The sequence below is a fragment of the Drosophila bipectinata genome, chromosome XL, assembly GCF_030179905.1.
Source record: "Drosophila bipectinata strain 14024-0381.07 chromosome XL, DbipHiC1v2, whole genome shotgun sequence".
Taxonomy (NCBI): Eukaryota; Metazoa; Arthropoda; class Insecta; order Diptera; family Drosophilidae; genus Drosophila; species Drosophila bipectinata.
In genome coordinates, this window is record NC_091734.1 from 12,993,561 (window position 1) to 13,020,991 (window position 27,431).

The 27,431-nt window shown below is 43.0% G+C and overlaps 6 protein-coding genes across 7 annotated transcripts; 3 read left to right on the plus strand and 3 right to left on the minus strand.

Annotated features, from left to right (window-relative positions):
* Positions 1-6,513: 6,513 nt before the first annotated feature.
* On the minus strand, positions 6,514-7,511 carry Rab18 (RAS oncogene family member Rab18). The gene is made up of 3 exons (XM_017239620.3): positions 7,298-7,511; positions 6,772-7,204; positions 6,514-6,700 (listed from the first exon to the last, which is right to left on the minus strand). Exons 1-3 carry the CDS (start codon positions 7,354-7,356, stop codon positions 6,596-6,598), a joined length of 597 nt encoding a protein of 198 aa, XP_017095109.1. The 5' UTR covers positions 7,357-7,511; the 3' UTR covers positions 6,514-6,595.
* A 213-nt stretch (positions 7,512-7,724) lies between these two features.
* Positions 7,725-8,620, plus strand: RpL35 (Ribosomal protein L35). Of its 2 annotated transcripts, none has more exons than XM_070278712.1 (4): positions 7,725-7,861; positions 7,928-7,955; positions 8,086-8,216; positions 8,284-8,620. In XM_070278712.1, the coding sequence occupies exons 1-4, from the start codon at positions 7,764-7,766 to the stop codon at positions 8,513-8,515; spliced, it is 489 nt and encodes a 162-aa protein (XP_070134813.1). In that variant the 5' UTR covers positions 7,725-7,763; the 3' UTR covers positions 8,516-8,620. The 2 variants fall into 2 exon arrangements, with proteins under 2 accessions (XP_070134813.1, XP_017095110.1); XM_017239621.3 differs by having other exon boundaries at positions 7,787-7,861; positions 7,928-7,951; positions 8,080-8,216.
* Positions 8,621-8,882: 262 nt separating this feature from the next.
* Tre1 (Trapped in endoderm 1) lies at positions 8,883-15,521 on the minus strand. The gene is made up of 7 exons (XM_017239619.3): positions 15,120-15,521; positions 10,429-10,565; positions 10,201-10,346; positions 10,037-10,137; positions 9,861-9,963; positions 9,296-9,792; positions 8,883-9,235 (listed from the first exon to the last, which is right to left on the minus strand). The coding sequence occupies exons 2-7, from the start codon at positions 10,562-10,564 to the stop codon at positions 9,049-9,051; spliced, it is 1,170 nt and encodes a 389-aa protein (XP_017095108.2). The 5' UTR covers position 10,565; positions 15,120-15,521; the 3' UTR covers positions 8,883-9,048.
* Positions 15,522-17,087: 1,566 nt separating this feature from the next.
* Positions 17,088-19,164, plus strand: Gr5a (Gustatory receptor 5a). The gene is made up of 7 exons (XM_043210054.2): positions 17,088-17,528; positions 17,584-17,844; positions 17,914-18,108; positions 18,167-18,435; positions 18,495-18,649; positions 18,705-18,960; positions 19,019-19,164. The coding sequence occupies exons 1-7, from the start codon at positions 17,420-17,422 to the stop codon at positions 19,109-19,111; spliced, it is 1,338 nt and encodes a 445-aa protein (XP_043065989.2). The 5' UTR covers positions 17,088-17,419; the 3' UTR covers positions 19,112-19,164.
* A 699-nt stretch (positions 19,165-19,863) lies between these two features.
* On the plus strand, positions 19,864-20,978 carry LOC108124034 (ESX-1 secretion-associated protein EspK). The gene is made up of 2 exons (XM_017239515.3): positions 19,864-20,705; positions 20,762-20,978. Exons 1-2 carry the CDS (start codon positions 19,912-19,914, stop codon positions 20,844-20,846), a joined length of 879 nt encoding a protein of 292 aa, XP_017095004.2. The 5' UTR covers positions 19,864-19,911; the 3' UTR covers positions 20,847-20,978.
* Positions 20,979-22,829: 1,851 nt separating this feature from the next.
* Positions 22,830-27,314, minus strand: PGAP1 (GPI inositol-deacylase). Its single transcript, XM_017239579.3, has 9 exons — positions 27,024-27,314; positions 26,053-26,967; positions 25,756-26,003; positions 25,280-25,702; positions 25,099-25,224; positions 24,848-25,041; positions 23,882-24,527; positions 23,723-23,818; positions 22,830-23,667 (listed from the first exon to the last, which is right to left on the minus strand). Exons 1-9 carry the CDS (start codon positions 27,162-27,164, stop codon positions 23,505-23,507), a joined length of 2,952 nt encoding a protein of 983 aa, XP_017095068.2. The 5' UTR covers positions 27,165-27,314; the 3' UTR covers positions 22,830-23,504.
* Positions 27,315-27,431: the final 117 nt, after the last annotated feature.

The window sequence follows — 27,431 nt, forward strand, 5'->3', positions numbered from 1 at the left end:
GGAACCCCTGGGAAAAAATTCGAAAAATTTCAAAACGATATTTAGGCACTAATTTGGATGAGGAAAGTAGCTTCTGGGTTCCGTGATTACTAAATGGTAGTTTATTTTCTGATCGGATACAAATCGGCAGAGCTATGGCCATCGGAAGGAGCAACAGTGGGGAAAATAGGAAAACCCACAATTTTGTAGGGGAACCCCTGGGAAAAAATTCGAAAAATTTCAAAACGATATTTAGGCACTAATTTGGATGAGGAAAGTAGCTTCTGGGTTCCGTGATTACTAAATGGTAGTTTATTTCCTGATCGGATACGAATTGGCAGAGCTATGGCCATCGGAAGGAGCAAAAGTGGGGAAAATAGGAAAACCCACAATTTTTTAGGGGAACCCCTGGGAAAAAATTCGAAAAATTTCAAAACGATATTTAGGCACTAATTTGGATGAGGAAAGTAGCTTCTGGGTTCCGTGATTACTAAATGGTAGTTTATTTCCTGATCGGATACGAATTGGCAGAGCTATGGCCATCGGAAGGAGCAAAAGTGGGGAAAATAGGAAAACCCACAATTTTTTAGGGGAACCCCTGGGAAAAAATTCGAAAAATTTCAAAACGATATTTAGGCACTAATTTGGATGAGGAAAGTAGCTTCTGGGTTCCGTGATTACTAAATGGTAGTTTATTTCCTGATCGGATACGAATTGGCAGAGCTATGGCCATCGGAAGGAGCAAAAGTGGGGAAAATAGGAAAACCCACAATTTTGTAGGGGAACCCCTGGGAAAAAATTCGAAAAATTTCAAAACGATATTTAGGCACTAATTTGGATGAGGAAAGTAGCTTCTGGGTTCCGTGATTACTAAATGGTAGTTTATTTTCTGATCGGATACAAATCGGCAGAGCTATGGCCATCGGAAGGAGCAACAGTGGGGAAAATAGGAAAACCCACAATTTTGTAGGGGAACCCCTGGGAAAAAATTCGAAAAATTTCAAAACGATATTTAGGCACTAATTTGGATGAGGAAAGTAGCTTCTGGGTTCCGTGATTACTAAATGGTAGTTTATTTCCTGATCGGATACGAATTGGCAGAGCTATGGCCATCGGAAGGAGCAAAAGTGGGGAAAATAGGAAAACCCACAATTTTTTAGGGGAACCCCTGGGAAAAAATTCGAAAAATTTCAAAACGATATTTAGGCACTAATTTGGATGAGGAAAGTAGCTTCTGGGTTCCGTGATTACTAAATGGTAGTTTATTTCCTGATCGGATACGAATTGGCAGAGCTATGGCCATCGGAAGGAGCAAAAGTGGGGAAAATAGGAAAACCCACAATTTTGTAGGGGAACCCCTGGGAAAAAATTCGAAAAATTTCAAAACGATATTTAGGCACTAATTTGGATGAGGAAAGTAGCTTCTGGGTTCCGTGATTACTAAATGGTAGTTTATTTCCTGATCGGATACAAATCGGCAGAGCTATGGCCATCGGAAGGAGCAAAAGTGGGGAAAATAGGAAAACCCACAATTTTGTAGGGGAACCCCTGGGAAAAAATTCGAAAAATTTCAAAACGATATTTAGGCACTAATTTGGATGAGGAAAGTAGCTTCTGGGTTCCGTGATTACTAAATGGTAGTTTATTTTCTGATCGGATACAAATCGGCAGAGCTATGGCCATCGGAAGGAGCAACAGTGGGGAAAATAGGAAAACCCACAATTTTGTAGGGGAACCCCTAGAAAAAAATTCGAAAAATTTCAAAACGATATTTAGGCACTAATTTGGATGAGGAAAGTAGCTTCTGGGTTCCCTGAATACTAAATGGTAGTTTATTTCCTAATCGGATACAAATCGGCAGAGCTATGGCCATCGGAAAGAGCAAAAGTGGGGAAAATAGGAAAACCATCAATTTTGTAGGGGAACCCCTGGGAAAAAATTCGAAAAATTTCAAAACGATATTTAGGCACTAATTTGGATGAGGAAAGTAGCTTCTGGGTTCCCTGATTACTAAATGGTAGTTTATTTCCTGATCGGATACGAATTGGCAGAGCTATGGCCATCGGAAGGAGCAAAAGTGGGGAAAATAGGAAAACCTACAATTTTGTAGGGGAACCCCTGGGAAAAAATTCGAAAAATTTCAAAACGATATTTAGGCACTAATTTGGATGAGGAAAGTAGCTTCTGGGTTCATTGATTACTAAATGGTAGTTTATTTCCTGATCGGATACGAATTGGCAGAGCTAGGGCCATCGGAAGGAGCAAAAGTGGGGAAAATAGGAAAACCCTGGGAAAAAATTCGAAAAATTTCAAAACGATATTTAGGCACTAATTTGGATGAGGAAAGTAGCTTCTGGGTTCCCTGATTACTAAATGGTAGTTTATTTCCTGATCGGATACGAATTGGCAGAGCTATGGCCATCGGAAGGAGCAAAAGTGGGGAAAATAGGAAAACCTACAATTTTGTAGGGGAACCCCTAGGAAAAAATTCGAAAATTTTTAAAACGATATTTAGGCACTAATTTGGACGAGGAAAGTAGCTTCTGGGTTCCGTGATTACTAAATGGTAGTTTATTTCCTGATCGGATACAAATCGGCAGAGCTATGGCCATCGGAAGGAGCAATAGTGGGGAAAATAGGAAAACCTACAATTTTGTAGGGAAACCCCTAGGAAAAAATTCGAAAAATTTCAAAACGATATTTAGGCACTAATTTGGATGAGGAAAGAAGCTTCTGGGTTCCGTGATTACTACATGGTAGTTTATATCCTGATCGGATACAAATCGGCAGAGCTATGGCCATCGGAAGGAGCAATAGTGGGGAAAATAGGAAAACCCACAATTTTGTAGGGGAACCCCTGGGAAAAAATTCGAAAAATTTCAAAACGATATTTAGGCACTAATTTGGATGAGGAAAGTAGCTTCTGGGTTCGCTGATTACTAAATGGTAGTTTATTTCCTAATCGGATACGAATTGGCAGAGCTATGGACATCGGAAGGAGCAAAAGTGGGGAAAATAGGAAAACCTACAATTTTGTAGGGAAACCCCTAGGAAAAAATTCGAAAAATTTCAAAACGATATTTAGGCACTAATTTGGATGAGGAAAGAAGCTTCTGGGTTCCGTGATTACTACATGGTAGTTTATATCCTGATCGGATACAAATCGGCAGAGCTATGGCCAATGGAAAGAGCAAAAGTGGGGAAAATAGGAAAACCTACAATTTTGTAGGGGAACCCCTAGAAAAAAATTCGAAAAATTTCAAAACGATATTTAGGCACTAATTTGGATGAGGAAAGTAGCTTCTGGGTTCGCTGATTACTAAATGGTAGTTTATTTCCTAATCGGATACGAATTGGCAGAGCTATGGCCATCGGAAGGAGCAAAAGTGGGGAAAATAGGAAAACCTACAATTTTGTAGGGGAACCCCTAGAAAAAAATTCGAAAAATTTCAAAACGATATTTAGGCACTAATTTGGATGAGGAAAGTAGCTTCTGGGTTCGCTGATTACTGAATGGTAGTTTATTTCCTGATCGGATACGAATTGGCAGAGCTAGGGCCATCGGAAGCAGCAAAAGTGGGGAAAATAGGAAAACCTACAATTTTGTAGGGGAACCCCTAGAAAAAAATTCGAAAAATTTCAAAACGATATTTAGGCACTAATTTGGATGAGGAAAGTAGCTTCTGGGTTCGCTGATTACTAAATGGTAGTTTATTTCCTGATCGGATACAAATTGGCAGAGCTATGGCCATCGGAAGGAGCAAAAGTGGGGAAAATAGGAAAACCCTGGGAAAAAATTCGAAAAATTTCAAAACGATATTTAGGCACTAATTTGGATGAGGAAAGTAGCTTCTGGGTTCCCTGATTACTAAATGGTAGTTTATTTCCTGATCGGATACGAATTGGCAGAGCTATGGCCATCGGAAGGAGCAAAAGTGGGGAAAATAGGAAACCTACAATTTTGTAGGGGAACCCCTAGGAAAAAATTCGAAAATTTTTAAAACGATATTTAGGCACTAATTTGGACGAGGAAAGTAGCTTCTGGGTTCCGTGATTACTAAATGGTAGTTTATTTCCTGATCGGATACAAATCGGCAGAGCTATGGCCATCGGAAGGAGCAATAGTGGGGAAAATAGGAAAACCCACAATTTTGTAGGGGAACCCCTGGGAAAAAATTCGAAAAATTTCAAAACGATATTAAGGCACTAATTTGGATGAGGAAAGTAGCTTCTGGGTTCGCTGATTACTGAATGGTAGTTTATTTCCTGATCGGATACGAACTGGCAGAGCTAGGGCCATCGGAAGGAGCAAAAGTGGGGAAAATAGGAAAACCTACAATTTTGTAGGGGAACCCCTAGGAAAAAATTCGAAAATTTTTAAAACGATATTTAGGCACTAATTTGGACGAGGAAAGTAGCTTCTGGGTTCCGTGATTACTAAATGGTAGTTTATTTCCTGATCGGATACAAATCGGCAGAGCTATGGCCAATGGAAAGAGCAAAAGTGGGGAAAATAGGAAAACCTACAATTTTGTAGGGGAACCCCTAGGAAAAAATTCGAAAAATTTCAAAACGATATTTAGGCACTAATTTGGATGAGGAAAGTAGCTTCTGGGTTCGCTGATTACTAAATGGTAGTTTATTTCCTGATCGGATACAAATTGGCAGAGCTATGGCCATCGGAAGGAGCAAAAGTGGGGAAAATAGGAAAACCTACAATTTTGTAGGGGAACCCCTAGAAAAAAATTCGAAAAATTTCAAAACGATATTTAGGCACTAATTTGGATGAGGAAAGTAGCTTCTGGGTTCGCTGATTACTGAATGGTAGTTTATTTCCTGATCGGATACGAATTGGCAGAGCTGTGGCCATCGGAAGGAGCAATAGTGGGGAAAATAGGAAAACCCACAATTTTGTAGGGGAACCCCTGGGAAAAAATTCGAAAAATTTCAAAACGATATTTAGGCACTAATTTGGATGAGGAAAGTAGCTTCTGGGTTCGCAGCTAGGGCCATCGGAAGGAGCAAAAGTGGGGAAAATAGGAAAACCCACAATTTTGTAGGGGAACCCCTGGGAAAAAATTCGAAAAATTTCAAAACGATATTTAGGCACTAATTTGGATGAGGAAAGTAGCTTCTGGGTTCCCTGAATACTAAATGGTAGTTTATTTCCTAATCGGATACGAATTGGCAGAGCTATGGCCATCGGAAGGAGCAAAAGTGGGGAAAATAGGAAAACCCACAATTTTGTAGGGGAACCCCTGGGAAAAAATTCGAAAAATTTCAAAACGATATTTAGGCACTAATTTGGATGAGGAAAGTAGCTTCTGGGTTCGCTGATTACTAAATGGTAGTTTATTTCCTAATCGGATACGAATTGGCAGAGCTATGGACATCGGAAGGAGCAAAAGTGGGGAAAATAGGAAAACCTACAATTTTGTAGGGAAACCCCTAGGAAAAAATTCGAAAAATTTCAAAACGATATTTAGGCACTAATTTGGATGAGGAAAGTAGCTTCTGGGTTCCCTGAATACTAAATGGTAGTTTATTTCCTAATCGGATACGAATTGGCAGAGCTATGGCCATCGGAAGGAGCAATAGTGGGGAAAATAGGAAAACCCACAATTTTGTAGGGGAACCCCTGGGAAAAAATTCGAAAAATTTCAAAACGATATTTAGGCACTAATTTGGATGAGGAAAGTAGCTTCTGGGTTCGCTGATTACTGAATGGTAGTTTATTTCCTGATCGGATACGAATTGGCAGAGCTAGGGCCATCGGAAGGAGCAAAAGTGGGGAAAATAGGAAAACCTACAATTTTGTAGGGAAACCCCTAGGAAAAAAATCGAAAAATTTCAAAACGATATTTAGGCACTAATTTGGATGAGGAAAGAAGCTTCTGGGTTCCGTGATTACTACATGGTAGTTTATATCCTGATCGGATACAAATCGGCAGAGCTATGGCCATCGGAAGGAGCAATAGTGGGAAAGGGTACCCTTATCGGGAGTATTGAAAATATTCGAAAAGGGAGAAGCTCCGGAAACCCGGGGATCATGATCAGCCTTAATCATGTGGTTTTCCTATTGTAATTTTACAAAAATGGATCCAAAGTTTAATTGTCAGGTTTTGATTGAGATTTTTTGTATTTCGGGTTGTATGATCGGGATGCTATAACATTTTTCGATTTTTCTACTGTTAGCCATATTATTAAAATATTATTGTTTGGAAAATTAGAACATTGCGTTTAAAGCTTATTATAAAATTCAAAACCCGCAATTCCTTTGTGAAAACAACCCAAACAGGTTTCCAATCGCATTCAATTTAACTAAGATATTGAATAATCCGTTTATTAAAAGTTCAGATAGAGGCCAAATGTCGTTGGGCTTTGAGTTTCGAAATTCTTGCTAAATCTTTTGAGCTTGAAATACTTTTAAGCCTGCTCCTTACACCAATCAGGCTTATAAGCGCCTGGTTTTGCCTCTTTGGAATAGTATACCAATCTAAGGATTATTTAAATAATTGTATATAAACTAGGCAGTTGGGCAGACTTTATGCTAATGATATTGAAACGGTTAAATAAATACATGATAGAAATTTGACAAAAGCACAACATCAAAATATCAACAGTAACACGTCGAAGCATTCGCTTCCAGATCCTGGTTGGCGCCGATTTCCATCCCATTCGCGGAGCCGTTTCCGTTGCCAAAGTACTCTGAGGAAACAATCTGTAGTATGAGAATCAAATAAGAAAAAATTAAAAATGGATCAGAAATTTCAAAAAAGAATCCGGTCCTACCTTCTCAACAACGTCCTTGAACACATCGCTGACAAACTGATCGCATTTGGCTGACGTTTCAATAAACAGGGCTCGGTGCTTGCGAGCAAACTTCCGTCCTTCTTCGCGATCCACAACTCGCTCCTGGTCGATCTTGTTGCCCACCACAATGATAGCTATGTTTGGATTGTCACTGTAGCTGTCCAGCTCTGCTAGCCATGCCTCTAGTTTCACTAACGAATCCCTGTTGGTGATGTCGTACACTAAGATAGCGCCCAACGCCTTCCGGTAGAAGCTCGGGGTCAAACTGCGGAATCTTTCCGCTCCGGCCGTGTCCCATAGCGCCACTTTGTAGTCGATCCCGTCCACGTTCATCACCTTGCTTTTAAAGTCCATTCCGATTGTGACGTCATGGTTCTCGTCGAACTTGTTCTCCACGAAGCGACGAATCAGACTGCGCAATGGAAGCGAAAAACAATGATGCAATGATTGCTATTTAGAATATACGCAGCGGACAATTGCTGAGGTCGTTGCTGGAATCTCTCACCTGGACTTGCCCACTCCGCTTTCTCCGATCACTAGGAGCTTGATGGCCCGATCTGCCATTGTTGTTTAGAAACTCTGTTTATGTTGTGTGTGCTTTACGTACATCTACCTAGCTATTTACTAACAGATAAGGAATATTGCGAATCAAATTATTTATACAGCGAAAATCAGCAACCTAATGCAGCGTTGCCACCTTGTTCGTTTGTTTACATTCACACGTTAGCGATGTCACTTAGCGATATATTCTCTAATTCAACTCAGCGGGCGTTTTCAGCACGTTCTGGTATATTTTTTTATTTTTCAGCACGTTCTGGTATTTTTTTTATAAAATTAAAATGAAAATATTATGCAAGCCTTACAATTATTAAGTTTAATTTCCCTTTTCCTGCCAGACCAGTAGAATCAGTTTGTTTTAATGTAATTTTTGTTTTATTTAATTTACTGGCACCGATACCGATTGATACTTTATGGGATTTTTTGGCGTTAGTCCGATTTCTCTGTTGGGATTTTTCTTAGGCCGCCTGGCAACTCTGTTACGTTCTTTTCCCTATCCGTTTCCGGCGAGGTATAAACGCTAAAATTTTGCTCCACGTTTTTTCATAATTTTTAAACAGTTTGTTTTTCATTTTAGGTTGATAAATATCCATTCAAAATGGTGGGTGTGCGATGTAGAACGAATACCGAATTATCGTAATGACTTCTGGCTGTGCAGTTTGTTTGGAAAATGCACGAATTTCTGTTACAAAATAATAATGCTTTTATTGTGCTTTTTTTGCCGCGCAGGTGAAGGTTAAGTGCTCCGAGCTGAGGACGAAGGACAAGAAGGAGCTGACCAAGCAGCTGGATGAGCTCAAGAATGAGCTTCTCAATCTGCGTGTGGCCAAGGTGACTGGCGGAGCTCCCTCTAAGCTCTCCAAGATGTGAGTACTTCTTAGAATTATGCTTCAAAGCAAATATTTTACCCAAATTTGTTTCCCCCCCCTTTAGCCGCGTGGTCCGCAAGGCCATCGCTCGCGTCTACATCGTGATGCACCAGAAGCAGAAGGAGAACCTGCGCAAGGTCTTCAAGAACAAGAAGTACAAGCCCCTGGATCTGCGCAAAAAGAAGACCCGCGCCATCCGCAAGGCACTCTCGCCCCGTGATGCCAACCGCAAGACCCTGAAGGAGATCCGCAAGCGCTCCATCTTCCCTCAGCGCAAGTTCGCCGTGAAGGCCTAAGTTAATGGTCTCCTCGTGGCGTCCCAGCTAACTAGTGTGCGTTAAGAGTTCTCCAGCGATAGACGAAGAAAAAATAAAACTTTTTTTTTAAAGTGAAAATGAAAATGTGTTTTTTTTGGCGCGAGTGCCCGCAACAGGCAGAGAAGCCTTCACGTGGACATACATATTCAGTGTGCGAATGGTTTATTGAAACTCTGCTAATGTGAAAACAATGTGCACTGATAACAACACAGAAGTACATACATATGTATATGGTAAATAATGTAAAGCAATCCATCAGCGGAGCTTCAGATAGTTTGGTTAGAGCTTGGCATTTAAATATTGTGTTTTAGTTACACCTCGTAATTAAAAAAAAGCACAAGCGATATTATTCTTTCTCAATTGGTCTACATAAATTTAATGTATTTATTTCGTTTGTCTTTGATGGAGGCTCTCCACAAATGCATAAATTAAAATGTAATAAGTAATTAATTAATATATGAATTACAAGCTCTAATACAAAGAATCAAATCTGAACTATAAATCGACTCGAATCATACTGAATATGTTTGGCACATTTGGTTAATACTATTCTTCTGCACAGCGTGGAAGAGCGGCGTGCTCCGGATGACGCCCGACAGCTCCTTGGAGTTCTTGCTTTGGTGATAGTTTCTACTTGGCATCGGGGACAACGGCTCCCCCCAGAACTTGAGCAGCGCAAAGATCTTATAGTAGGCCACTCTGCAAAGTGAAGAGAGTGATGCTCAGTAATCAGAATGGTCTTCATGTAGAGGAACCTACCTGTAATTCCGGTTACTGGCTGCATAGATGATCGGGTTGATGACACTGGAGGCCCAGGCCATTACCGAGGCGATGATGTGCAGCCAGGGATACGATGTATTGCGTTCGTCGTCCACCACATTGGCCAGCATGAGCGGCAGGAAGCAGACGAGGAAGCACAGGAAGATGGTGACCATCATCACGGTCAGTCGGTTGTCCTCGCGCGCCTTTCGCGGGCAAGTGGTGGTCACATAGGATCCCCCAGCGCCGGGGGAGCCAGCCTTGCCCGCTCCGCTGGCGCCGATCTGGAAGTTGTCGTGGCTGCGGATTTTCTTCTTCTGGTGCAGCACCGTGATGTAGATGCAGGAGTACGAAACGATGATCACCAGGCAGGGCAGCAGGAAACCGATTAGGAAGAGTGTCTTCTTGATGGACTTGCCCTCCTTCTTGAGGATCGTGCAGGAGAAGGTGGCCTCATCGAGTCCCATCTCGCCCCAGATACCCAGAATGGGCGGCAGCTGTGTGTGAGGGATCAGGGATCAAAGGATCAGTACTTGAGGGGTCTTCCAACCTTCGGGGCACTTACCAGGAGCAGAAAGGAGACGGCCCACACGAAGAGCAGCTGCAGGGTGATGAACTTGGGCTTGTAGATTTGCGAGTAGCGGCTGTGGCAAGCGATGAGTATGTATCTGTCGAGGGGATTACGAACGCATTCGGGGATTAGCCAGCTCAGCCGGATTTGCGATGACAACCGAGGCTTACCTATTCAGAGTGATGCCCACCATACTGAGCAGGGAGACGGCCACGTTGCCATAGAAGATTACCGGAAAGATCTTGCACAATGTACTGCCGAAGGTCCAGCTCTGAAAAAAGCGGTTAGAATACAATGTAAACATTCCAAGGAGCTGGAGTAAATGGTGACTCACCTCCTGAAAGAATCGCACCGCCGTCAGGGGGAGGCTGAAGGAGCAGAAGAGCAGGTCCGAGATACTCAGGGATATGACAAAGGCGGTGGTGGCGTGCTCCCGTATCGTGGGGCTCTTCAACAGCGCCAGCAACGTGATCAGGTTACCTGTTTGCCACAAAAAGCATCTGCCAGTTAGTCCAGGTGACTGGGAGGGAGGGTGGTAGGTAGGCAGGAGGAGATTACTCACCCAGAACGCCAACCGTAACAAAGACACAGGCACTGATCGCGGCGAATAGGGTCGCGGAATGCGGGTAAATGGACTGCGTGGCCGCTGGGGCGTCCATTGGCATGTCCGTGCTCAGGTCCATCATGTCCGTGTCCATGCTGCGGGCGACAAAGGGAATCAACATTAGTTAGCGGATGTTTACAAATTAATTTACAAAGAAATCGAATCTGTAGAAGCTCCAGGCTATGCCCCCAGGCCCCCTCACCAGGCTACGGAAATATTATCGGCAAGTCGCGTGAAAATCTGTGAATGAATGGGGGCCTGACACATAAAAAGTGTGTGTGCCAGGATCGGAGCCGGAGCGGGTAACTAATTGCCGGCTGGCGGATGCAATAGCCCAGTTTGCTCCACTGGATACCAGAGACTCCATAAACCAGATTTAGATCCCCGAGGAAGTCTGCATATAACATATACAAATACTCCCACCGTTAATGATCGCATCCGAGACATTTGATTTATGTGAACCGATTTCTGGCCGCTTAACAGGCCTCCAATAATGATCAGAGTGGTGTCCAGTGGTCCAGGGATCCGGTTTGGTCACGATTTGTATATTTGAAAATGTTTTCCTTGAGTTTCCTCATCAGTGCGGCATTGAATATGGAAATGGTGGTAAGTGTACTTATCAAATCACCGCCGACTGGCTGATTGATGGCTACGAGATTATTAATTATCGAATCAGGATTCAGGATTCGGGGCAGGAGAAGGAGATCAATGTCAGAGGCAGACAGGAGCATGAAAGCCGGTCATTTCTTTTGATTGCAATCGTTTTCCCAAAAAAGAAAACATGGTAATTATGCGAAAACGGAAAACCATGTTGGGCTGAAAACAGGTCTCTTGCAGAATCAGGTGAGGATGACTCACAATCGTGGCTTTCTTCTCAATAACACGGTCTTTCCTATTAGTCACGTTCAGCTAAAATAATACGACTTTCATTAAAAAGCTAGTATCGCAGTCTGAGAATGTCAGACAGTTGCACTATCAAGTTTCCTGAATGAAACCAACACACCTGTTCAAACTCTAATATTTTCCAAACAATTATAGAGTTTTTTAAAAAAAAAAGCGACTGACAAACGGAAGAAGTTCGTAGTAGTATGCTGAAGACTTCCTATTTAGATAACCAACATGTTTGACGATCCCCATTTTTTACGATACAAAGTATATCTCAAAAACCAGCCTAAAAATAATAACAGGGGGGGAGGTCAGTGTGATTTTTACAAAAACTTGTTAGGTCTCTTTATGGGATTATCAGGATGATAACCAAATCACCTCCCTCCCACCTTCACTTTTTCACTTCTGGGCTTGAAACTTCCTTTTTTTCAAAAAGTCCGCTTCTAATGGGGGTTTCCTTATCGTTTCTGGATTTCAGAACCATATTTTTTTAAGACTTGTTTTCAACGCTATCGCTTTGGACAACCGGCGATAACTTTAATGCACTTTTTTACGACCAATTAAATTTTCATTTTCCTTTCTTTTCGAAATGATAAGCCCGGCGAAAGCCATGGAAAATGAGTCTTGCGACATGCCACCACACTCATGCACTTGAAGAAAAAATGCAAGTTTCTAATAATTTTATCAGTTCGAAGGCAGGGTAGTTGAAAGGAGCTAGGATTGGTAAGGATGAATTGGTCTTTAAAATGGGCTCTATAAAGGAAAGTGTTTAAAATAATGGTGGTTGAAAGTCTCTTAAAGTCATAAGACTACTTTTTAGTATCATATAGTACAGTATTCTTATAGTATAGGATGATATATAGCATAGAATAACATAGTATATAGTATTATAGTATTGTATATACATAGTTACATAGTATTATAGTATTGTATGGTATATAGCATAGAAGTTAATGGTTAGCGAAGTTAGAGGATTTTAAACATCCTCTTTAAAACTTCCTCTAGAAACCTTAAGGAAACGGTTTCAAATATAAGATTTTTTAAACCACAAGACTACTTTTTAGTATCATATATTAAGTATTATATAGTATAGGATGATATATAGTATAGAATAACATAGTATTCTAATAATATTATATGATATATGGCATATAAGTTAATGGTTAGAGAATTTAGAGTATTTAAAACATCCTCCATAAAACTTCCTCTAGGAACCCTCTAGAAAGATTTTCAAAAATAAGTTTTTTAAAATCATAAGACTACTTTTCAGTATAGTATAGTATTGTATTATCATATAGCATAGAAGTTAATAGTTAGAATAGTTAGAAGATTTTAAAACATCCCTTTATAAAACTTTTCTATAAGAAACTCTTTCAAAAAGAGGATTATTAAAGTCATTAGACTAGTTTTAAGTAGAAAATAGTATACTATTCTATAGTATTGCATGATATATGAAATAAAAGTAAGATCATTTTAAACAGCCTCTATAAAAATATTCAAAAAAAATATGTTTCTTAAAAAGTATTTTCCAAATCCCAAGACTACTTCTCCCAAGAGTATAGTACCTATTCTATAGTATGATATGCTATATATCACCGAGATTAATGATCTTAAGTATCCCCTGTTTTTTTTTAAGTGTATGCTGCTAATGCACAATCAAATGGTTCCCGTTCCCATTTTTGTTTTCCGTTTCCCCCCCAGAATCAATGAAAATTTCAATTAAAGCCGGACCTCGTCGCTCCCTAGGCCTCCTCCATACCATATTTATATTATTTTTTGTCAGCCCGCTGGTGTCAGGGTTCTTTTTTTTTTTATTATTATTTTCGAACCCGCTGTGATAAGGCGAACGAGTGCCCAACCGTTTTGCATATGCACACAATTTCATTTATTTAATACTTTTCATTTGGATTTTTCCGTTTTTTTTTTTTTTAAATTAAAAAGCGCCTTGTTACGCATTTAACGATATTTCCGGTGCGTGCTACTCTTCTGGGAAACCAACCAGAAGGGGTGTACTGTGTACTGCATAGGGTGCCACCATATATATACATATATCTTATATGTATGGAGGGAGTATGTATGCCAAGGGGGGATCTGATCCGATCCGAGAGAGGGGGGGTGGGGGCGGGAGCGGCGGCTTTCATGCATGATCAACATGTGTGTTTGTTTTCAGAGTTCAGAGCTCGGTTGTTGTTTCAGTTCTTTCAGCCGCACCGCAACTGTTGTCTCCTCGTCTTCCTCCGGTTCTTGGGTTCTTTGGACAAGGGGGAGCTCCCGAGCATCATCCCATACATGTTACCCCCAAAAAAAAAAAAATTATTCCAAGTCTCATGGTACAGATACGGTTGAGTGGCTAGAAACATTCCCGGGGATTTGGGGATCAAAAGATAGTTCCAAAAAAAAAAACAAAAAATAAATAATAATCTCTGAAAGAAGAACTGTGGAACCTATTGAATCGCCCCCGATTGTTCTTAGCCCCCTCTTGGGGCAGGCAACCAGTTGGCAATGATGATGGCACCAGATATCAGAGATAGCGCTACCCCCACTTTCTGGTCCCTCCTCCTCCTCCTCCTCCACCTCCTGTGTAGACACAGCTAAGCATATAAGAGTTCCATGTTCCAATATTAAATAAATAATATTTACATCGAAATATCCGTTTATCAGTCACGGTTTCCCATCGCTCCAAATTCTTTTGGATATCAACAGAAACCGAAGACAGCTTAAAAAATAATCAATCAGTAAAGAAAAATATTTATAAAGGGGGGGTGCCATGTACTTGGTATGCAAATTACTTTCCCACACAGGACCCACATGATATAGTATTCCCTCCTCTGTTGGAAGAAATAAAATCCAATCTTCATAAAATGCATTTTTTTTTTTGTCATTTTGCTGACTAATCGAAAGCTAACTGGCCAAATAAGAATTATCGGTAGTCCGGGGGGGTATAATATATATATATATTCATATTCATATGCATACTATATGTTTGTAAGAATCGCTGTTTTGTAATGAAACGTTTCGGGTCCGGGTTGAGCCGAGACTTGAGCTGAATGAGTCGCTTTGCTGCCAACTGTTGCGGTGGAGGATGGAGGAGGGGCACTGGATGAATCATCCAGCTGATGTTTTGGTAAATGATATTTGTATAAAAAAGATATATATACATATATATATAGCCAACTATGGAGTGGAGAAAGGGGGGAGAGAATCGGAAGTAGCAGAAGAGGAATCAAGAAATCGGTGTAAATAAAAACAAAAGACTTTGGCGGGCTACAGGGTAATAAGGGTATTATTAGAATGTCATTTTCTACAGAGAGAGAAAAAAATCAGTGAATTTTATTAATAAAAAATAAATAAATCAAAAGATCTAAAGACTTTAAACCACAAAATATTTATCATTTTTTTAAGATAAATTTTGTTTAAAAATAACTAACGAATCCCCAAATACTTTCTGTGCATCCTTGGGTTCTTTTCCCCCCCCTCTCTACTTCATATTGCTGATTTTTAAAAGAGAGGGTGGAATTGGAATTTTGGATGCAGTTGCACAGCAGCTGGAAGTCAAAGAGAGGATGCACTGGAAGCAGCCGTTCCTTTATCACACACACACACACACACGCTGACAGACTCAGGCTGCTCTGCGTTTGCGCAAATGTTCAAAAAAAAAACAAAAAAACACTGACAATTGTTAACAAAAAAAAAAATAAATGTAGTTAGCCCGGGAGGCTGAGGCTTTTGGCCAGGTTCTGGTTTCAAAACACACAATAACTCACCCGAACTCGTTTTGTAGACCGCTCTGTTCTCTGTTTTTAATAAATTCTCAAACGATTGTTTTTTAAATACTTTCGAATAGCATTTTGCTTGAAATTCAAAATTGGTATCACGCACTAATATTATTGGCTCTAACAGGTAGCAAATAACAGAAACATAAAAAAAAAATAAATACAACTCTTCTGGCCTTCTGACGTTGGCACAAACACACTGAGCGAATTTCGAGTGTCGAGTTGGAATTTATGGTTTAAAGTAGAGAGATCTCTGATCACGGAGCTCGTATTTTCTTTGGCAATTAACAGCACAGCTTTATAATTCGTTTATAACTAATCCCGCCGGACAAGATCAACTTTTTCGATCGCGAGTCAAAAGAGAATTACGGTTCGTGCATTCCAGATTCGATTCACCCCCCCTCCCTTCTTTTAACTCGATGCCCGCTCCGATACCGATTGTAAGCTGGGATTCATCATCAACATCGCAGAATGTTCTATCGATAGCCGATTTCTGACAGCAGATGGCGCCTTTTTTTGAAAAGTTTCGTCTACTCCTATGTTCCGCTTAAATCTGCTTTGGTTGCGTGCTATAATTAACAATTCCTCCATTTCTCATCCGGCAGCTTGTCTCACCTGCTAATTATATGGTAAAATGTTTATACGGAACACATCAATCGCAGAGTCGCTGGCGATAGTTTCCATACGACTAAAGTAGGCTGTGATTCGACCAAATTTTTGAGGCCCTCGGGCAAACCTTTATTTTCCGTCAGTTGCCGTCAACTCCTCGAGCAGAACAGCTCGGGCTCCCTCTTTATTTTAAGTTTTTCTTTTCTTTTTTATTTTATTTTTACTTTTTCCCAGCGATTGCCTTGTAATGCACTCGCTTGATGTTGGATTTTCTCCTTTTTTTTTTTTTTTTTATTAAAAACAATAATTTTGCTTGCAAAAGTCGCTTCCCTCTGAAGTCGCAATCAAATCGGATGCGAGGCCTCTATGCTTTCCTCTATATTATATATATTTTTTACTGGATTTTATTTTATTTTATTTTATAATTTGTCCTTTATATTTTTTAAATATTTATTTTCGTGCAATGGGATCTACCTTGCGTCTTTTATGTCTTTCGCTGGTTCCTTCTTTATATTATATTTTTTTTTTTTGTTAAATAAAATCTCTTAAGTCAAACGTCTGTACGCTTGAGTTTCTTTTTTCCGTTTTTTTTTGTATTATTTTATTTTATAAATCAATAGTTTTAAATCCGTTGGTTGCTCGGATATCATAATCAGGACCGTCGCAAGGTCTTCATGGTTTCTTCTATATTATATATATTTTTTACTGGATTCCCGTGTTTTAATATATAATTTGTCTTGAGTTTCTTTTTTCTGTTTTTTTGTATTATTTTATTTTATAAATCAATAGTTTTAGATCCGTTGGTTGCTCGGCTACCATATATATTTTTTACTGGATTCCCGTTTTTTAATATATAATTTGTCTTTTATATTCTTGAAATATTTTTTCTTCAGAGCCTATGATTTATTTATTTTTTTTTTAAATATTTATTTGTTTGTTTAATGCCATTCTTGGTTCTCGAATGTACCAATCGAATCCTCATTTGAGGTTCTTATTTGCTTATTTGATTAAAATTATTAACTTTTTTTCATTTTTATTGGAGGTCTTCATGGTTTCTTCTATATTATATATATTTTTTACTGGATTCCCGTGTTTTAATATATAATTTGTCTTGAGTTTCTTTTTCCCGTTTTTTTTTGTATTATTTTATTTTATAAATCAATAGTTTTAGATCTGTTGGTTGCTCGGTTACCATAATCAGGACCGTCGCAAGGTCTTCATGGTTTCTTCTATATTATATATATTTTTTACCGTTTTTTAATATATAATTTGTCTTTTATATTCTTTAAATATTTTTTTTTTCAGAGCCTATGATTTATTTTTTTTAATATTTATTTGTTTGTTTAATGCCACTCTTGGTTCTCGAATGTACCAATCGAATCCTCATTTGAGGTTCTTATTTGCTTATTTGATTAAAATTATTAACTTTTTTCATTTTTATTGGAGCTTGTAATTTTTTTTTTTATTTTATCAATGAATAATTTCCATTATCCTTGGACTCTTGTGTCCTCCTGCCCGATTTTAATTTAATATTTGAGTTTTTTTTTTTTTGGGTTCTGATATTGATTTTGTTTCCGCTGCAATTTGCATGTTTTATTGCAATTTGCTGCACAATTAAAATGTCATTACCCGACGCCTGTCCTGGAGCCCTCGGCTCATTCAAGGACTAAGCCCCCAACGGAATGCCAATCGCAGGCGAAAGGACTCGCTCGAAACGCTGGATGCTTCGGTGGAAAAGCCACGCCAGGAAGTGGCTGCTCCAGATAAAGAGAAGCAATGTCCAGTGGAGAGGTGGGTTATATCTATAATTCTAATATTCTGTAACTCACCCTTTGTCCTTTTGCAGTTGGTCAGGAACGGGGTACCCGGAAGAGTTTCATCCACAAAGGCAGCTTCCACGAGGCAGTAGCTCCGGTACTGACGGTGGCCCAATGTTTCTGCCTGATGCCGGTCCTCGGAATCGGCGGCTCCTCGGTCCGCAGCCTGCACTTCACCCGGAAGAGCTGGCGGTTCTGGTACAGTTGCCTCTACTTGTGCTCCACCACCCTGGATCTGATGTTCAGCATTCGGAAGGTGTCACACGGTGGCCTGGATGTACGCAGTGTGGGTGAGTCCGATTCCATATCCCTAACGGAGAGCTTTAATATCCTTTCTTGTGTGGATTGGCCATCCTTAGAACCCATTGTTTTCCATGTGAGCATACTGATAGCTTCATGGCATTTCCTGAACCTGGCCAATCTCTGGCCCGGACTTATGCGGCACTGGGCGGCGGTGGAGAAGCGCCTGCCTCGCTACGGCTGCCACTTGGAGAGATCCCATCCTGCCCGCCGGATCCGCATGGTGGCCTTCCTCCTGCTGGCCCTCTCACTCAGTTGGGTAACCTTACGCGATATGCACGAGCCAGGTACTAACTCCTTGAGCCTTTCTAGTGGAGCACCTGCTGAGCATCATTTCCGTGGTGTACTACGACTTCTGTCCGCGGCGAAAGGATCCTGTGGAATCGTATCTGCGCGGCACCAGCCTGCATCTCTTCGAGGTCTTCGCCTACTCCAACTGGCTGGGCTGGCTGGGGAAGCTCCAGAACGTCCTGCTCACCTTCGGCTGGAGCTACATGGACATTTTCCTGATGATCATCGGCATGGGCCTCAGCGAGATGCTGGCCAGGCTGAATCGGAGTCTGAAGACCAATGTGGGACACGTGAGTTCTAAAAAAAAGAAACCTCCATATCCTGCCACTTTATGGTCAACATTTGGCAGCCAATGCCCGAGGAGTATTGGACCTGGTCCCGGACTCTCTATCGATCCATTGTGGAGCTCATACGGGAGGTGGACGATGCCATATCGGGCATTATGCTGATCTCCTTTGGCAGTAACCTCTACTTCATATGTCTGCAGCTCCTCAAGAGTATCAAGTGAGTACGAATTCCTGAAGGATTAATTGAGTTTCAATATTTGTTTATCCTCCAGCACCATGCCCTCCTCCGCTCATGCCGTCTACTTCTACTACTCACTCTGCTTCCTCCTGAGTAGGTCGTCCATGGTCCTGCTTCTGGTTTCCGCCATCAACGACCAGGCCAGGGAGCCGCTGCAGCTCCTGCGACTGATCCCCTCGGAGGCGTATCATCAGCCGGAGGTTACCCGCTTCGCCGCCGAACTGGCCAGCGATAAGGTGGCCCTCACCGGCGCCAAGTTCTTCAATGTGACCCGGCGACTCTTTCTGGCGGTAATTAAGGTTATAGTTTGGAGATCCTTCGGGTCTAAAGTGCTGGATTTGATTGCAGATGGCCGGGACTGTGGCCACCTATGAACTGGTGCTCATCCAGTTCCACGAGGACAAAAAGTCTTGGACCTGCTCGGTGGAAACTTTTGATTAAATGAATACTACATACCCCTTGACGACATGTTTCCTGAATGAATAAAAGCCAGTACTAGCTGTGGATGGATGTGTTTTGTTTTCATAATTGAATTAAATGGTAAAATGCATCACTCATACGCAATGTTGGTTTGGCATAGATTCCAGCTTGCCATCGTTTGTCGGCAGATAACAAACAAAAAAAAAACGTTAACACACATCTTTGGATCGGATTGGATTGGATTGGATTGGGATGTCTTTCTTTCTTCGCAGATACCCCATAAAGCATGCACCATGTGCTATACACACCGTGATCGAATAGGATTGGATTGGATTGGAGGATAACCAGTTTTCATCTGCCCGCGGTTTTTCACTTTTCACATCGTTTTCGTTTTCATTTTCATTTGGCTTGGCTTCGACCTGGTCTGGTCTGGTCCGGTCATCCAGTGCATAGATAGTGGCGGTGTCCATGTGATGCAATGCCAACCATAAATGGTTCACGCTTCCTAGCCACTAACTGAAATGCGTAAATAGCGATTCGTATTCGAAATTGGAGTTGGAGTTCGAGTTGGAATGGGAATGGGTATGGGTATGGGATTGAACCAGTTAACCAAATGCCAATGCCGATGGAGACTCCCCCCCGCCATGAGGATCCTCAAGCGCTTCGGCAAGTCCCGAACCAGATGCTTCCGGCCTGCTGCACTGTAGTCCAGGCCGGTTCCAGTTCCAGAGCCTCAGCCAATTGTTAACCCAGATCCCAGGCATATATAAGAGACAGTCCAGCCTCTTAATCCCACAGATACAAATCGCGCTTCGCTAACGATGGCTGGTTATCCGAGTAGCATCCACTGCCTCCTGCTCCTGTTCCTGCACGTGGCCAGCGGCCAGTTCCTTCACGGTCCCGCACCGCCACGACCACAGCGGTCGCTCTTCGGTCCGCCGCCCCATGCCATCGGTCCGATCCACGGACCCTGGAGCGGTCCCAGCTTCGGCTTCGGTCACCTGCCGCCCTCCTCCAGTCCGCACGTGACCAAGGACGAGCTACTGGCTCTGCTCTCCGCCTGGAAGGATGTGGAAAGGCCCACAACGCCGGCTCCCGAGCCGGAGGAAGAACCAGAGCCAGAGACTACACCGGCTCCGCCACCACCACCACCACCGCCAGAGGAGGACGAGGATGAGCCCGAGCCAGAGGCACCAGCTGCTCCGGCACCACCACTTGGCCCGCCGCCCGGTGTCCCGGTCACCGTTTCTCTGCCCGCTCTCGTGCCCATCCAGCTGGCGGCCATGTGGCAGCAGCCGGGTCCCGGCGCAGCGCCCGGAGGACTCGGTAACTTGGGCCTGGCCGGCTTGGGCATCGGCGGAGGCATTGCTCTGAACAATCTGGGCGGAGGCGGAGTAGCAGCTGCCGGAGCCGCAGCCGCAGCAGGTGGTGGAGGAGCAGCGGCAGCCGGAGCAGCAGCTGCCACTGCCCGTTCCGGTCGTTCGCGGGCCAGGGCAAGGATCGGAGGACGCGCCCCGTCCGCCATCCGTTTTCCGGTGGCCAATCCTCGCAGCTTTGCATCGGGCAACTATGTGGCTCCCAGACCTCGCTACTACCGCGACACGGACTCCATGCGGTGGGTATTTCTGTTGCAGCATCTTAATCCTTTGATAATTTCTCTCTCGCCTCCAGCCTGGATGTGATGTCGGCTCCTCCCCAGTATCCGATGGCCAATCTTCCGGGTCCCGTGCAGCTGGTGAACGCCTACTGGCAGTGAGAGTCCCTGTGGGTCGAAGTCCTTCATTTATCCTCCAAGTCGTTAATACTACTTCAAGCTCTAAGCTCGATCTGTACAAAGTTATAGTTATGTATATGAGCAGGTGTATGTGGAATGCCATGTATTGTTAACAAGTCGGATTTGTTTTTTTTTTTTTACTATGTGTTTAACTTGAAAATAAAATATTTTAACAAACTAAAATATTCATGGTTTTATGACTTTGTGGGAAGGAGGGAATGATATGAGGAGATGGGCTATCAGGAAGTGGGAAAGGATTAAGTTTTGGTTTTAAAGTTTTAGGTTCATTGATCAATAGTTTTAGATCTTATAGATACAGATCTATAGTTTCAGAGCTATAATAGTTGATCTATGATTTAAGATTTAAAGATATATAATTTAAGATCTATAGTTTAAGACTTTTAGTTAAAGATCTATAATTTAAGATCTATAGATTCAAATGGATAGTCCTTAGTTTCGGATCTATACTTTGAAGCTTAAACTAACATAGTCTCAGGTCTGTTGTTTAAGATCAATAATTTCCAGATCTATAGTTTTAGACCTTATAGATGCAGATCTATAGTTTCAGAGCAATAATAGTTGATTTATGATTTAAGATCTATAGTTTAATATTTTTAGTTAAAGATCTATAATCTAAGATCTGTTATCTGTTAGTTTAAGATCTATAGTTTAGGATCTTATAGATTCAGATATACAGGTTTAGGATAATCTATAGTTTAAGATCTATATTTTAAAATCTATAGTTTAAATCTATAGTTTTCAGATCTATAGCTTAAGATCTTATAGATTAAGATCTATAGTTGTTGAACCATTATAGTTGATCTATGGTTTAAGATCTATATTTTATAGTCTATAGTTCAGATCTATACTTTTCAGATCCATAGATTCGAATCGATAGTCGATCTATAGATTATTATCTGTAGTTTAAGATCTATAATTTCAAATCTATAACTCAAGATCTATAGTTATCAGATCTATAGTTTAAGATCTTATAGATCGAGATACACAGGTTTAGGATGATCTATGGTTTAAGATCTATATTTTAAAATCTATAGTTTAAATCTATGGTTTTCAGATCTATACATTAATATCTTTAGTTTACGATCTTTTCAAAGATCCAAATTTCAAATCTATAACTCAAGATCTATAGTTATCAGATCTATAGTTTCAGATCTATGATTTCAATCAGATACCAGAGATTAGAAACCCATGTACTACTACCCATGTTTGGGGTCATATAACATAAATAAATGATTAAAAGCCCATCTTAAAAATCTTTAGAAATTCCAGCTAACCTAGTTTCCATCAAAAAACCCGACTGGATCCATGAAAACACTTCACACTCCATTACAATCTCTTATCAGTTGATTTTACATAACCAATCCTTATTAATTAACTGATTTGTGGCGGAAAATCTTTCGGCACTTCGTTGAAAGCCGTCTCTCCTTTGATTTATATCGGCAGGGATTAAATGTCAAATTAAAGGAAATTTATTTCGGCAGGCCGACATCGAATCGCCATTTGCTTATATCACCACAAACGCCAAATTGGACGGCCGATCTGGTCGCGAATGGAATCCATTATGAATATGTGTATAATCTAAATGCACATGGGTGTGCAATATTTAATGTCCTTATCGGGGGGACAGGCATGTTTGGCTACTGACTAGGTAAACATCGCTCCCAAATACAGCTCCCGGGGGTGTTGTAGCTGCCTCACCCAGTGACTCGATATCCAGATCCACGTCTGCCGCAAGCGACAGCCGCAAGCGACAGCCGCAAGCGACACATGCCACACGCCGCCAAATGAGACATTAAGTTGATGGGCCGGTTGATGGATCGAAACTGGATCCCAGCTGGGTGGTGCAGCCAGTCCCGGTCTCCTTGTGGGCGAAATTGGCACGTACTCGATGAATTTCAAATTATTTACGCGTTCCTCTGCCTTGCAAGTACACTGGCCAACAAATCGGGGATATTTTATTGCTTTATTTCTATACGCAAGGTAAAAAAGTATATAAAAAAAAGTGGTTAGGACTAGTCAAAAGTCAAAAGGACTATCCAAAACAAAGAAGTACTGATTGTTACTAGTGGCAGTTGGGTTCGTTTAAGGCTATATGCTATTTCACAGGGAGGCAGTACTACCGCATGACTTGGACAAAAAATAAAATCAGTTAGTAAAGTGTAAACAATGATAACAAATATTTTACAAAATATACAATCAGTGGTGACTTAAGTTAATGGGAATACAAAAATATGCTAATCTAGAAAGCCTACACTGAAAACTTCTACGATTATGTCTTTGGCTAAAAGAAAGTACCGAGTCTGGGGCATAGAGTGTAACGAACCGACAGTGGCTGACATTTATGGACATTTTCACACATTGCCCCCAAATGGAGATTGACGTGCCGCAGCCACCCGATGGCTATAGCAGTCCAGGGATGTCCAAAATAGCCGGCGGCAGGCGTAAAAACAATTTACTATGTAATGCGCCACAGCGACTACGCCTAGTCCGGCTCCGTCGTCGTTTGGACTTCCCGCTAGGACCGATTAAGATCACTTACGCAATGCCCACACTCGGTCTAAACAAACATCAACTAATACAGAAATAAACAAACAAATCCAAGAAGGTGAAAGAAGGCTCTTAGGACAGGCGGCGTATCAACATCCAGAGAGTTTGGTGGGCGGCCAGCAGGGCAAAGGCTCCTGCAAAGACAAAGTTGATCCGGTAGACGGCCGCCTGACAGTACAGTAGAACCACGCCGGCGAGGAAGTAGAAGACAATGGACAGCACCCAGTAGCCGGCACTGCAAATGGAATTTATTACAAAGGATTGCCTAGAAAAGTCTGCTCCAAACAAACCATTTCTGTGGTGCTCGCAGCTGGAGGAGCAGGCTAAGGGAAGCCAAGACCACAATACTGGGATACAAGCCCGGATCGGGCAGAACAATTCCATGACTAAAGGTGTAGAAAGAACATTAGTTCCAGACTGGATCTATATAAGACAAGATCTATACTCACTGTCGACTGCGCAGCCAGGCCAAGGTAGTCGGAGCATTCAGTAGGAGCTGTATGAGCAGCATCAGCAGCAGGGTGACATGGAAGGAGAAGTTCTGCAGGCCGACACATGGCTCCGGTTCCTCCTCCTCCGCTTCATCTTCATTGGCCGCAATCAGGTTCTTATCCTCTTGGCCCTCCTCCTCCTCACTGGAAGCGTCTTCTGGCTTAACAGCCTTAACTGGAGCTGAGGGTTTGAGTTTACCCTTCACCAGGTTGGCCGCCTTCTGCCACAAGAAGTCCTCCAGGTAATCCTTGTAGGCATTCGACAGCATCAGGAAGTAGAAGATGAATGCCAGGAGCAGACCCACTCCGCTGCAGGTTCCCATGGCTGTAGCGATTGTCAGGACGCCGTACGTGATGGGCAAGTGGGTGACAATCGAGACGATCACATTGGAGGTGGTCTGGGAAAGGGTGGTGAGGCGCAGGGCCAGTCGGTAGAAGGCGTTCCCGTAGAGCGTCAGGGCCAGCCAAGTGGCCAGGGTGGCTATCAGCGACAGGGCTATCGCGGCACAGTGGATGATGATGGACACATTGATGCTGTAGTCTAGAGGCTCAGGCTCTGGCAAGAAGCCGCTGGTGAGGATAAGCTTTTTCAGCAGGCGGCAGGCTGCCAAGAAAGAGAGAAAATCATAGATTGTAGGGAGCAAAATGGGGGGTCCCAAAAATGGGTCATTTTTAAGGGGTACCCCTTGGAAAAATTCGAAAAAAATGAAAACCATCCAATTGAAAGGTTTTAAATGAGGGATTAAGCTACTCGTAGTCCTGATCATAGAAAGATATACCTTTTCCAGATCGGATTAAAATTGTAAAAGTTATGATCATCGGAAGGGAGCAAAATGGGGGGTCCCGGAAATGGGTCATTTTTAAGGGGTACCTCTTGCAGATACTTACAACGATGAGGATGTGATCTATTCTACTACCACTTACCTGTGACTACGAAGAGGGAAGTATACTGCAAGTACCCAACGTAGGGACGTAGGCTCCGGAAGGTGCCCACCTCGTGGAAGGTCTCCACCTGCTTGCGCAGCACAATAAGCAGCACGCAGGCAAAGTGAGCCGGAAGCCAGCCATAGAACTCCAGCACCAGACGAGATAAGGCCGAGGTATAGGAGTACTCATAGCTGTGGAGACACCAATTAGAGCGAGGCAGACATACAGATTAGAAAGAAACAACCTACCTAATGCGATACCGACAAATGGGGTCCAGATACAGGTCGAGGGTTACGGGATTCAGCGTGGTATTGTAATGCCTCGGCACCAGGGTGGGCACATTAGCGAAGAGCTGCGGCTTCTGATCGGCAGACCTGTTGGGAGAGTCAGGATTAGATCCAGGAGCTTCCGGTATGGGAGTGTACTTACTTGAGTATCTGGAATCGCTCGAATCCGGCAGCCCAAGGGACACACAGCCGAGCCGTGACACGGTACTCCGGCTGTAGGCACTGCAATGGCTCCACGTTTATCCGTAGACTCTGATACGGATCCAGCAGCCCGGAGATACGCAGTCGGAGGTGTAGTGTGCCCTGCAGCGTCTCGTTCACCAAGGGCAACTTTGCCATTGTGTACCAGCGGGGCATCTTTATGTCCATTATACGATCCTTTGGATCATAGATGTCTAGGTTGTATCCAATGCGACGATTGCCAGGCGGCAGTCGGACCACCACATGCGTCCACTCCAGGTAGGTCCGACGTAGATTGTGCAAATCCAGAATAGCCACGCTTCGCGGATCCCGGTCTTCGTTGGGCAGTCGTTGGACGAGATGCATCAGTGAGGTGACTTTATCGCTGCAAGGATAGGGCTTACAGATTGCGGATTGGGCTCCAGTCCAATCACTTACCAGTAGAGGTGGCCCGTCCCATCGTGTTTCTCCGCCGAGCAGCCAAAGAGCCAGTCGGCATCATCCACGTTGAGGGCCTCTATGGCCATCTTTTTGTAGCGCTCCTGACGGTGCAGGCTAATTAGCTCCAAGTAGGTGCCCTTAAGGCCATTGGCAAAGTACTTGTTGATGACTAGGCGGCGCTCCTCGTGCCAACTACCGCTATTGAAGCCCAGCCGGCTATAGCTTTGCTGGCGCCTGCGTGGTTTCTAAAGGATCGGATTAGAATATGCATTTCGGAGGGTCCTGTATACTCACCACAAAGCTGTGCAGGGCCGACTGCAGATTGCGCTGCTTGTTGGTGCCAAAAACCACCGAGGAGCGATCATCGCGCAGGTGAGCCATGCGGAAGAGGAAGCGGTTGATGGCCTGCATGAACTGCAGGCACCACACGGCGGACAGGTGATCACAGCTGAGACTTACGCGCGGAATGGCCGAGGTCATGGCATGCAGATCGTTGAAGCGGGAGCTTGTCAGGCCAGGACGAACCAGAAGATCCCTGTTGCCACCGCCAGTGGAAATCAGCAGCACGTTGTCCAGTCGCGCCGAGCTCTCCTGGTTGGCCATTCGCTGGACGCTTGGCGGCTTCTGGTGCAGGCTATCGCACACATTGGTGGTGCTTGTGGGCACGGTGGCGGTACGCACCTTATCCAGCGCCGTGTCCGTTTGCCAGTAGAAGGCCTCCAATTCCGAGTCTAGATTCAGCACTGGCTGATCTAGCGGCGTGGAGATGCTGATGATTGTGTTTATGTGCTGGCCAATCTCCGGATCGGTAAGCACTGACTGGGCAAGCTTGCCGCCCATGGAGTGTCCAATCAGTACGATGCTCGGCTTATCCGCACGTCCCTCGTAGATCGACAGAATCGTGCGAATACAGAGCTTGAGGAAGTTCTGCTGGCGTGGGAGGTAGCCGCCGTACAGGGCGGACAGCTCCTCGTCGTAGTCGATGGTGTAGTAGTCCAGGTGGATGCCTGCATCGTTGTCCCGTCCCTTACGCAGAGCCACAGAACCCAAGGAACGCACTTGCTTGTAGGAGCCGGCATTTCCGGGCACAAAAATAACCGGCGCACCCGTCATCCGACTTTTCAGAGGGTCCAGTGGCTGTTTTACGCCTTCGTAGTAATAATATAGTCCATAATTGGGGTAATGGTCTCCACCCTCGACTTGCACCCTCTGAAAGTCAAGATAAAATTGAGATTTTTAAGCAGAAACCTCCTTGGAGAACTTACCGCATACATGGGTGCGCCGAACATATAAGTCATTCGGCAGGCATTTGGCTCCACCTCCGCGTGCAGGTTGAACAGGCCAAAGATGAAGCAGCAGGCTGAGCCAATCACCAGCAGAACCGCACAGTTCCGGAACATAAACATTTCGGAAATGTTACTTTTGCATTCTAATGTTTACGTCTGGGTATATTGTTGTTGTGTCGTAGCCAGTGCTGCCAGACTGTTACAGGGAGGAGTTATGCGAGCTAGGAATGGGTGTATCCGATAAATGTATCTAAATCTTAACATTTTGTATCTCTAATATTGTATCTTAAAAATAATATGATCAAATTCCAATAATCTTAGCCAAATGGAAGAAAGGTATATATTTTGAAGACTTTCTGCGCCGCTAGGCAAACAGCTCTGGCCATC

Coding starts and splice junctions, on each gene's coding strand:
- Rab18 (XM_017239620.3), bottom strand. CDS start 7,356: ATGGCAGATCGGGCCATCAAGCTCCTAGTGATCGGAGAAAGCGGAGTG. Junction 7,205..7,297: donor AGCGGAGTGGGCAAGTCCAG/GTGAGAGATTCC, acceptor TCCATTGCGCAG/TCTGATTCGTCGCTTCGTGG. Junction 6,701..6,771: donor TCAAGGACGTTGTTGAGAAG/GTAGGACCGGAT, acceptor CTCATACTACAG/ATTGTTTCCTCAGAGTACTT.
- RpL35 (XM_070278712.1), top strand. CDS start 7,764: ATGGGATTTTTTGGCGTTAGTCCGATTTCTCTGTTGGGATTTTTCTTA. Junction 7,956..8,085: donor ATATCCATTCAAAATGGTGG/GTGTGCGATGTA, acceptor GCGCAGGTGAAG/GTTAAGTGCTCCGAGCTGAG. Junction 8,217..8,283: donor CCCTCTAAGCTCTCCAAGAT/GTGAGTACTTCT, acceptor CCCCCCCTTTAG/CCGCGTGGTCCGCAAGGCCA.
- Tre1 (XM_017239619.3), bottom strand. CDS start 10,564: ATGGACACGGACATGATGGACCTGAGCACGGACATGCCAATGGACGCC. Junction 10,347..10,428: donor TGTTACGGTTGGCGTTCTGG/GTGAGTAATCTC, acceptor TGTGGCAAACAG/GTAACCTGATCACGTTGCTG. Junction 9,964..10,036: donor GTGGGCATCACTCTGAATAG/GTAAGCCTCGGT, acceptor TCCCCTCGACAG/ATACATACTCATCGCTTGCC.
- Gr5a (XM_043210054.2), top strand. CDS start 17,420: ATGCCAATCGCAGGCGAAAGGACTCGCTCGAAACGCTGGATGCTTCGG. Junction 18,436..18,494: donor TGAAGACCAATGTGGGACAC/GTGAGTTCTAAA, acceptor AACATTTGGCAG/CCAATGCCCGAGGAGTATTG. Junction 18,650..18,704: donor CAGCTCCTCAAGAGTATCAA/GTGAGTACGAAT, acceptor TTTATCCTCCAG/CACCATGCCCTCCTCCGCTC.
- LOC108124034 (XM_017239515.3), top strand. CDS start 19,912: ATGGCTGGTTATCCGAGTAGCATCCACTGCCTCCTGCTCCTGTTCCTG. Junction 20,706..20,761: donor CGCGACACGGACTCCATGCG/GTGGGTATTTCT, acceptor TCTCGCCTCCAG/CCTGGATGTGATGTCGGCTC.
- PGAP1 (XM_017239579.3), bottom strand. CDS start 27,164: ATGTTTATGTTCCGGAACTGTGCGGTTCTGCTGGTGATTGGCTCAGCC. Junction 25,703..25,755: donor GGGACGGGCCACCTCTACTG/GTAAGTGATTGG, acceptor CTATCCTTGCAG/CGATAAAGTCACCTCACTGA. Junction 25,225..25,279: donor GAGCGATTCCAGATACTCAA/GTAAGTACACTC, acceptor CTCTCCCAACAG/GTCTGCCGATCAGAAGCCGC.